A 10,871-nucleotide genomic window follows, 5' to 3' on the forward strand; every position below is an offset into this window, starting at 1 on the left:
ATGCTGAGTTATCGGGACACACACCAACGCACACACCTGGGTGACACCTAGGAGCAGGGCGCTAATCGGAGGTTCCTGCTCGCTGAAGGACTCCAGATGGGTTTTCTGGAACAGTTCCTCGTCGGGTTCTGGTTAAATAAACAGCTGGGACGTTTGATTTCACAGGGCTCCCGAGCCAGCTGCTCCTTGTGAAAATAACATGTTTTTCTTTTGTACTTGCTAAAGTACCTTGTTAATGCACAACAATTTCAATGTAACCTTGTTTCTTTTTATATATACATGTACATTTCCTTAACAATAAAGAATGCTGTGGAACAATATAAACATCGCCTTTATTAACAAAATAATTCACCTTACATACAGCTTGTATATTTTAAATAGCAGTATTGTTTTACAGTTTTAGTTTTGTTCAGAGAACATCGCGGGACCTCAGTGGATCTTCCTGACAAGGAATGACGAAGTGGCAACACATGGACACAAAAGGCAGGAATGTTAGTGTTGATTAGCCTGTTCCTCTCTGTCGGAATTTGGGATTGGAAGAGAGAGCACACTCCCGTCGATAGCTAGAAAGGTGTAGTTTCTTTATAGTGGATATTACAGAAGATGCTGACATGATACTGCACGGACACAGTTTAGCCAACTCTGTTGGAATGTACCAGAATGTCGACACACACCTTAGTTGTTTTTAGCCCTTGGTTATGATAATGGGGTGTTTTGAAGTGATGCAATCGAGTTGTAGAAATCCAGAAGCTCCTGTGAGTCACCAACAAAGAACGCCAGAACGAGAACAAAGAAGCAAGAAATGGGTCACTTGGAGGAAACTGAAGATTTCTATGTTTTGAAACCTTTTACATTTAGGGCATTTAGATGTAAAAGGTAGTAGTGATGCCCAAGATAAGCCCGGTTACGAAGTGAACCTGCACTATGGCATCCCTTTATTACAATTATTGGCATGTGGGGTTCAAACTAGCGCATGACCTCTTGTAAAAGTAATTAGTTAATTTTCTTACAATTGTTATTTCATTCCAGGAATAAAGAGAAAATCATTGAACCATTTCAAATAATTTGCGGGTACAAATGAAGGCCCGGTATGCCCCCCCCACCTTCCTGAATACCCAGTGGAGGGAAAGACTGGGCCTTTACAATAACCCAGTTCACTCAGGAAGTTGTTTCAGTTGGCACGCTTTTTGGGCCAATCGCACAAAGGTTGCACTCTTCCTGTTGCACAAATAGGTAACCAATGTTGTCCCTGATGTGTGTATGAGAGAGAGATTGATAGAGGGACAGAGAGAAAGGGGGACTGCTCTGTTTCAGTTTCAATGATAACTTCACTGTTGTTATTGAAACGATGATGGTGGCAAAATGACTCCCACTACAATGTGTTGCAAGCTTCTCAGTGGACCGGATGACAGCCTATGAGACTTTATTTGTAAAACGTCAATATATGTGTGTGTTTGGGTTGTCAACATAGTTGCTAAGGCGTGTCAGCAACCCAGAGAGACATTCATAGCGAACACATCAGAAGTGCTCTCGGTCGTTTTGAGCTTTGGGCGGGATGGAGTAACACTACTATTACGTATTGCGGTTTTTGGATATTCTGGTGTTTGCTAAAGTCTGACCAAAAACCTGGCTTTTGGCATCTCGTTAGTGGATTAAATAGTTATCCTTTATGGCACAATCAGTTTTCCACTTCCTGAGGTTTGTTGATTAAAAGTATTTTTTTGACATAATTGAACCCACAGGATAAGAGGTGTTCAAATCCTTCCTACCCTGTTCCTTCGTCATCCCTCACGGTCGGCTGTCGGCAGTCTTGAATGATAACTTGGCCTACAAACACCATACCCACAGCTGTTAGCAGCCTGTAGCTACAAGTCACGGTACTAGTCGTCTTTTATGACTGCTGCAGTTTTAACCTTGATATTCTCAAGAATAGGACACTTCAATAAATAAATAACTAAATATGAGCACGTAAAAACACAACGCAAGACATCTTCATCGGCTCGGCCCATGTTAGAGGAGTGTGTTGTATCTTCAGTGGGAAACATGGGACACAGCAGGAAGATTAGAAGTTAAGAACGTCGCAAAGTGGCAGATCCTTCTGGACCCATTGTTTTTTCACAGCCCTGCAAATCCAGTTAGCTTCAACATGGAAAAAAAAAGACATTTAAATCCTTCACAAAACAAAATCTACACATTTCGCAGACAGCTTCCTTCGCCGACTTGAAAGCCACTGCATAAATTAGTGTCCACATTTCAAGGCATATCCAAAAAAATCCACTCAACCTTCACATAGCACACACTGTCTTGTTCTGTAAACATTTCCAACAACCTCACAGATAGTTGAACTCAAAACGATTGAACCACAGTAGAATCAACACACGATGGAGCCGTCCCGTTGGCCCCCCTCCACGGCTGGGGCCCCGGAGCTCTGCACCTGGTCCCTATGCCGGTGGTTACCGTTGGAGCTGCGATAGAGATCCTCCCTCCGACACAGGATGTGACGAGACAGGATCTTCCGGAAGGTGTTCCGGAAGTCCTGGATGCGGTATGCGTAGATGACGGGGTTGACGGCCGAGTTGGCGTGCGACAGGAGGATGGCCACGTACATCAACATTTGCGGGCGATTCAGACTGGGGAAGAACAGTTTCAGGCAGTTGAGCACGTGCACGGGCAGCCAGCACAGGGCAAACAGCCCCATGATGATGGAGAGCGACTTGGCCGCGCGGATCTCCCGCTGAAGCAGGGTGCGGTGGTGCTGGTGGCTGTCGCCGTTGCCCACGCACTTGAGCTCGATCTTGCGCATCTGCTTGCGGGCCACGGTGAAGATCTTCAGGTAGATGCCCAGCATGATGAGCAAAGGCAGCAGCACACACACAAAGAAGTTAAAGTAGACCATGTAGTGCATATCCACCACGCTCTCAAAGAGGCACTCCAGCTCGCAGCTGCTCAGCAAGCCGCCGCCGCCGCCGCCACCGGAGGGGGCGCCTGCCCCGGAATGGTTGCCCGGGGGGGAAGAGTTACAGGACTCCTTCTTCTTGTTCCATTCCAGGAAGGGGATGAGGCCGATCACGAAGGACAGGATCCATAGGATGGCGATGATGACCCTGGCACGCTTCCCGGTCATCAGCTCATTGTACCTGCAGAGGGACGTCTTGTTAGCATCTCATTCAGGATATTCTAAGTGAAAAAATAGGTCATGTGTTTTATCCTGCCTGTCCTGCTTTATTTAAAGGTGACATATTACACCACCAGGTGTGAGTGTGATTGGCCGGTACAAGCCGTTTTGAAAATATGCCTCTTCTGACATCACAAGTGGGTTGTTGCTCAATTATCCAACACACATCCAGTTGGACACGCCCACTTATGATGTCAGAAGAGGCATATTTTCAAAACGGCTTGTAAAGGCTAATCACACTCACACCTGGTGGCATAATATGTCACCTTTAAAATTTGAGACAGACAATCAATATTTATTTTCATTGAGCAGCTGACATTTTAAACTACAGGCACACAGACTTAGATGTGAAATATGTGGGCAGACTGATCAACATGATCAAGTGGCTGAAGTTGCTGATGCAGACTTTTCTAGCATTGTGGCGACTTCGTAGCGTGATGGTATATCGGTAAACCGGTGGTGCATAACATGGGCCTATGGCTATCCTCTAAAAATGTATGGGCAATGTGAAGACCCATTTGTCCACCTCTGGAGCTATTCAGCCTTCTGCCCTTGAACCCTACGCGGAGCACCCAGGGGCATCAACAAAGGGGGAATAGGTATTGGAAATCCCCTTAGGGCACGAGAAGCCTGAGGGCTGATGGCAAAATCAGACAATAAGTCTCTGCGGTCTGTGCCTCACACTGATGATTTATTAACACCCTCAGATAGAGCAAAACCTCAGGCCCATCCCCCAGCTACTGAATCATCCACAGACAGGGCTCAAGCTAGCAAATGGCAAAGCCCATTTCAGTTCACACCCCCAGGCAGGCTGCCAGTGCAGTGTCCTTGTTAGGTAAGGGTTGAAATGTTGGGACTTTTTTTGTTAGCAGGAAGTGGTTGAGCTGCTTGAAGACGAAGAGTTCCATCCATGGATTGTTTAACAGTCGCTGTCACGACACAATTACTAAACAGAATTTGCCAGTTAAATGACTAGTAGGGAAGTCTGTTCTTAATCATGAACCAGGTCTGATCTCTGGTGGTGCCGGCCGTGGTTTGATGCAAATCGCACAACATAAAGGTTGCAATGGTCAATCATTCATTAGTGGCTTTGAGTACAACAGGTGTTGTAAATATTATATGCGCAGCGGTTTGGCATGCCATGAGGTGAGGATAAGAATGGCCTCTGGAGCGTACACGCATCTCTGCTGAAGGGCTATGTGGCTGGAAGGCTACAGGGTGACCATTTTGTGAGGGGTGAATTCAATAAAACCCATACATCTTATGGTTTCAGTTTTGGATTCTCACTCTCAGTACACCGTTATTTTTTCTCTCTGTCCTTTGTGTTCGCTAACTTTTTATCTCTCTTCTTTTGTTTCTCTCAACTTGTCTCGTTATGTTGCTTGCCTCTCTCGCTCTCTCTCCTGCTCGGTTTCTCTCTCGCTCTCTCTCCTGCTCGCTCTCTCTGTCTCCCCCCCCCCTCCCCTCGGCTTCTCTCTGTCTCTCTCTGTCTCTCCCCCCTCTCGGTTTCTCTCTGTCTCTCTCTCTACCCCCCCATCTCTCTCTCTGTCTCTCTCTCTCCCCCCCTCCCTCGGTTTCTCTCTGTGTCTCTCTCTCCCTACCCCCCCCTCCCTTTCTCTCTCTCTCTGTCTCTCCCCTCCCCCCCCGGCTTCTCTCTGTCTCTCTCTCCTCCCCCCCTCGGCTTCTCTCTGTCTCTCTCTGTCTCTCCCCCCCCTCGGTTTCTCTCTGTCTCTCTCTCTACCCCCCCCATCTCTCTCTCTGTCTCTCTCTATACCCCCCCATCTCTCTCTCTGTCTCTCTCTCTCTTTCCCCCCCTCGGTTTCTCTCTGTCTCTCCCCCCCCCCCCCCCCCCCCCCCCGGCTTCTCTCTGTCTCTCTCCTCCCCCCCCTCGGCTTCTCTCTGTCTGTCTCTGTCTCTCCCCCCCCCTCGGTTTCTCTCTGTCTCTCTCTCTACCCCCCCCCCATCTCTCTCTCTGTCTCTCTCTCTCTCCCCCCCCCTCGGTTTCTCTCTCTGTCTCTCTCTCTCCCCCCCTCGGTTTCTCTGTGTCTCTCTGTCTCCCTACCCCCCCCCCCCTCCCTTTCTCTCTCTCTCTCCCCCCCTCCCCTCGGCTTCTCTCTGTCTCTCTCTGTCTCTCTCCCCCCCCTCCCCTCGGCTTCTCTCTGTCTCTCTCTCTCCTCCCCCCCCTTGGCTTCTCTCTGTCTCTCCCCCCCTCGGTTTCTCTCTGTCTCTCTCTCTACCCCCCACCCCCATCTCTCTCTCTCTCCCCCCCTCGGTTTCTCTCTTTGTCTCTCTCTCTCTCCCCCCCTCGGTTTCTCTCTGTCTCTCGCTCTCCTCCCCCCCTCGGCTTCTCTCTGTCTCTCTCTCTACCCCCCCATCTCTCTCTCTGTCTCTCTCTCCCCCCCTCGGTTTCTCTCTCGCTCTCTCTCCTGCTCGCTCTCGCTCTCTCTCTGTCTCTCTCCCCCCCCCTCCCCTCGGCTTCTCTCTGTCTCTGTCTGTCTCTCCCCCCCCCCCCGGCTTCTCTCTGTCTCTCTCCCCCCCCCTCCCCTCGGCTTCTCTCTGTCTCTGTCTGTCTCTCCCCCCCCCCCCGGATTCTCTCTGTCTCTCTCTGTCTCTCTCCCCCCCCCCTCCCCTCGGATTCTCTCTGTCTCTCTCTCTACCCCCCCCTATCTCTCTCTCTGTCTCTCTCTCCCTCCCCCCCCCCATCTCTCTCTCTGTCTCTCTCTCTCTCTCTCCCCCCCTCGGTTTCTCCTCTGTCTCTCTCTCTCCCCCCCCCCCTCGGTTTCTCTCTGTGTCTCTCTCTCCCTACCCCCCCCCCCCCCCCTTTCTCTCTCTCTCTGCCTCTCTCACCTCGGTTTCTCTTCCTCTCCCCCCCAGCCCCATGTCTCTCTCTCCCCCCGGCGGTGCCACGGTCAGGGCCCTATCTCTCTGGGGTCCCTGGCCCCAGCCCGGCTTTGGGGATTAGTTCCGGCATGACGGCAGCACGCTGGCATCTCCAACTTTGTTGTGCTGTCTTCACTCGCTCCATTCTCCACACATCACCCCCCCCACCCCCACCCCCAGCTCCAATCCCACCACCCCCACTATCACCCCCACCCCCTACTCCACCTCCACCTCCACCTCCACCTCCACCGCTGCTGCTGCTGCTGCCGCAAGGCATCCGCTTAGGAGGACCACCATTTTACATAGCTTTAATGTTCACAAGCACAAACTCAGGCAAACACACACTTATACACACACATAATAACACACCCATGCACACACACAAACGCACTAACAAACACAACCACACACACACACACACACACACACACACAACAGAGGAAGTTTGTGTGCTCTTCTATTCATGGTTGCTTTTGTGCGGATGCTAAATACATTGTTGTGGCATTTTGCCTTAGTGTTCTGAAACTGCAAACGTCTGTTCTATCAGAGACTGCTGTCAGATAAAACGCCTGGATTGAGAAACTGAGAGCCTAAACTGACAGCGACATTTTTGAAGATTGAAAAGATAATCCAATATGTGTACAATCTCTCCACGATGGGTTCAGAGATAGCATCCACACCCAAAACATTTATGTTTTTATAGATATGTAATCTCACCAGCATACACCATTTGAACTGACTATACTATTATTTTTCATTGTCATTGAAACTACAGTTATCTGTCATCACAAAGAAATTTCTGATTGTGATATGGAACAGTATTACATCAATTGTTTTGTTAAACCATCTACATCAAACACAAATCTATTAAAAAAGCTGAAAATATGACTGTGTCCCTAATGTAGGTAAAGTTTATCTCAAACATTATGGATGAGCTGTACTGATGCTGAACTTTTTAGAATGCACTCTCTCAACCGAAACAGGCTGAGCTCCATATAAATCCCAACCGATGAGCCAATGAACGTGGACAGAACTTGGTAAAGTCCCCCCAAGTCTCAGCAGTGAATCCCCAAGTACTGAATACACCCAAAGTAAAACCAAGGCTCAAGATCATTTCCACTAAAAACAAACACTATGGGCTGATCTAAAGAAGCTGGTGCCAGATGTTACACATTCCTCGGTTTCTTAAGTTGCCGCTGAGGTGAAGAAACGCTGAATGTGAGCGAGCAAGGTGAAGCATTGCAGATGACCAAACTAACCAATCACACGTCCCCTATAGCACATACCTGTCATCGGTAAATGCTTTGATCAATTATTCAGCTGGGCTGTTTTGAATTGCTGTGTTTTTTAAAAGGTTGAGTCCTTCCCTGCCTCCTCCTCACCTCGTCCTCCTTACTAACCTGCCTCTCTTTTTTCCAATCCCGCTCAAACGCTCAAACGAAAGCCGTGACCGACAGGGCACACCCGCTGTAGTGACCACACTCTCACACACACACTTCTGGGATGATAGCTCTGCAAGGGGGATCCCACCACAGCCTCACCTCTCGACCCCCTGTGGTCGCCCGTGGGCAACCTCTATAGGTCTCCGCTTTCCCCAGCGAGAACCAGCTTGTCGTTGTGTGCCAAATGTCATCGACTCATCCTGAAAGAGAGGTCGCCCGCCACAGAAGTCAAAGCGTTGAAGCGTTAGGCGCACCAATGTAAGTGAAACTGTCGGGCTGAAACTGGGTTGGCGCCGGCAGACAGCGTTGTGGTTGATATGATGTATCTGCAGATGGAAACCCTTGCTAAATGTGGTCACGTCTAGCGTGAACGTCAACAGAATTCCAATGTGTTTCTGGTAAATGTGCAAGAAACATGATGCTGGTGTCGCTAGTTCTCTAGAAGTGTGTGGAAGATCCCCTCCTCGTCGTGGTGTGAACAATGCTAACTTCTACTCTAACCATCTGTGAAAACCATACAATGTGAACAAGAACGATAGCCTGTTGTACATTAACATCACATTCTAGGGGATAGAGTGTGTTTTATGCATGAACACACACACACACACACACACACACGCACACGCACACGGTTAGCCATGCGTTTGTAATACGAGCTGGTCACACACATTGTTCTCATTACACATGCACATTAGATGCTGTAGGGTAAGAGTCGGGGTACAGGGTCGGGGTAAACACTGAGATGTCACGTTGCTAAAGAGAACAGACTCAGGCGCTGGCAGTAAAAAGTTTGCGGAGTAGAAGGTAGACTCTGCTCTTGAGGTTCAGTTTGTTTACGTAAAGAAAAGATACAGTCAAGCACGGGAGACAGCTACCGCACTAGAAGTCAGAGGTTGGGTTTATTGAATGGCACCATTATACCCAACCTCTATCAGCTTCAGTTGTTGAATGACATGCCTGCCCGGGCTGCATATAACAACTTTTCTAGAAGTAATTAGCCATAATACTACATAATAATAAAGATGGCCAAAAATTAACTTGGTAAGCCTACATGAGATATGTGATATGCCTTCATTAATCCCTGTTTCATGGAAAATCATGCTCTACATTTGGACCAATCCTGTGCTGGGACCAGGGAACCAAGTCAAGGTGTAGTGCCTTGCCTTGCTTATGGGCAGGGCAGGAGGTTTAGCTCGCATGATGTTGTGGTGTTGGAGGAAACCGGGGTGAATACGGGGAGAACACACCAACTCCACGCCCATTGAATCTTCTTTTGTGTGATAACCACAGAGACACCAGATGATTAATAAGATAAGATAGGAGAGATATAATAAGAGGGTCTTATTTTCCCAGCTGATATGGACCACCCCTGATGTTTCTATTGGCTGGTTTGAAAAGTTGAAATTACAATGTGTGAACAAGCTCTGGGTCACCAGAGGGAATCTTTTTGGAGCCGGAATCTTTTTGGTGATCGATGAGGTGACGAACTGTGGTTAGGTATTAATCTAGTGACTTCCACTGTCTGTGGCGGAGGAGACGGTGACAGACCTCTCCATCCTGTTGTTTAATGCCCTCGGTGACGAATGAAAAGCTCGCCTGCCTTGTTCTTCTGAGTTATCGCTCAGTTGTTGATTCATTGAGGAACGCGTTTAAGAACGCTTTGCCTACAACGAATAGTATGCATTTTATTTCCCTACTGAATAAAGATTATATATATTATACAGGCCTATGTCTAAATGAATATATTCGGCCAGCAATACATCACCATAACGATTAGGACTTGTGAGGAATGTATTTTATCTTCGATTTAAAGAGCAAATAATGTCATTAAACAACGTGATTAACGTTCGTGGCAATCACTCACGACACGTGAGTCTGCTCTCTGACTGACACACACACGCACAAACACGCACACGCACACGCACACACACACACACACACACACACACACACACACACACACAGTAGCTCTGCGATATGATCTTCCATTGTTATCATGAAGTTTAACCACCCGAAAAATATGTAAACTTAGTAAAAATGTAAAAATAGTCCGCCAATAAATGAAAGCATCATGAGCCTAGGGCTGATCATGGTCTTTCCCAGGCTGATCCTATTCAAATTTTGTGAATTATCCAACGGAACAAATGTGTTTAAAACGGGGATCTGCGGACCCCAAGGCAAGGTTTTGTTGGACTATAGGCGCGCTAATAAGCGCTCCACTGGGTGTTGCCTGACGATGTCCATCATTCAACCGGTGTTTTTTTTTAATTTTTTTACAGCTATTGGTTAACAAAACGGATTAAAGTCAGAACCATACACATAAAGGCATATAATGGAGAGTAATAAAAGAAATACTCACCGAAGAGAAATTTTGACGGCCAAATATCGATCAATGGCAATCGCAAGTAGGCTGAATATTGAGCTTTGGGTCAAAACTAACACAAAACACGCGAGGAAAAGACATCCGTAAAAGTCCAATTTGATGCCGATGCTGATGGTTATGGCGAAGGGGATGGCGAGGCAGCCCACCAGGATGTCTGCTACAGCCAGGGACACCAGAAAGTAGTTCGTGGCGTTTTTCAAAGTGGTGTTGATCGCGACAGCCCAGCACACCAATATGTTGCCTGCTACAGACAATATAGCGATTATTATTTCAATGACAATGTATGGGTACGCTGTACTCATCTCAGCAAGTGTGTAACAGGTCTATGGCTTGGCAAAGGGCGAAAGAGAAGCATGAGCACGGAGGACCTAGATCAAGAGAGAAGTCTGCAGGGTGTAATCCAGATATATTCCACCAGCATGCGTCTCGAAAACAGCCATCTGCAGAAAAACACAGGATCAAGTAAGTCATAAATCATACCTATTTCTTAACTACGAAATAATGATTTTGCCACGATCCTCATAAGATTGACTTATTTTGAAATGCAGAATTCACAAAAATAATATAAAGCATGTTGTCGCTGACCTTAATTGACTTGGACAATTTTCTACATCCACATAACTCATTGGTCTCGTCTCGTCAGCTGCTCGTCGGGTTGCGTCCGTCGCGCATGGAGTCTGTAGCTGAACTTCCCCTAGCACGAGTTGTCAAGTGAAGAAAACCAAACAATTACGCGGAGTGGCCACGCCCCCAGCCCAACCATCTCCTCACTTATGAGGTGAGAGAAGAGGGACCATTTTCGCGGTCTCTCACCGTTTCCAAATGCGTAATTACGCACGGTAGATGAGGTCAAATTGGGTCCTTTGTAATTATTATTTTTTTAACGACTAGGCTGTTTGAATCAGTAGGCACTCGGTTCCATATGGAAGCTATCATTTTAAGATACTTCTCGCCACAAGCTATAGAATAGACGAATTCACATGAGACTTTG

General features: G+C 47.6%; 1 protein-coding gene across 1 annotated transcript; it reads right to left on the bottom strand.

Moving 5' to 3' along the window:
* Positions 1-332: 332 nt before the first annotated feature.
* Positions 333-10,562, bottom strand: adora2b (adenosine A2b receptor). The gene is made up of 3 exons (XM_079737601.1): positions 10,466-10,562; positions 9,857-10,320; positions 333-3,137 (listed from the first exon to the last, which is right to left on the bottom strand). Exons 2-3 carry the CDS (start codon positions 10,180-10,182, stop codon positions 2,372-2,374), a joined length of 1,092 nt encoding a protein of 363 aa, XP_079593727.1. The 5' UTR covers positions 10,183-10,320; positions 10,466-10,562; the 3' UTR covers positions 333-2,371.
* Positions 10,563-10,871: the final 309 nt, after the last annotated feature.

This window comes from Pollachius pollachius (genome assembly GCF_949987615.1).
Source record: "Pollachius pollachius genome assembly, chromosome: 6".
Taxonomy (NCBI): domain Eukaryota; kingdom Metazoa; phylum Chordata; class Actinopteri; order Gadiformes; family Gadidae; genus Pollachius; species Pollachius pollachius.

What these genes read in the sequence shown, in the direction of transcription:
- adora2b (XM_079737601.1), bottom strand. Translation starts at nt 10,182, where the DNA reads ATGAGTACAGCGTACCCATACATTGTCATTGAAATAATAATCGCTATA. An exon ending in GCCGTCAAAATTTCTCTTCG is followed by an intron (nt 3,138 to 9,856) that starts GTGAGTATTTCT and finishes GTCCCTCTGCAG; the next exon opens with GTACAATGAGCTGATGACCG.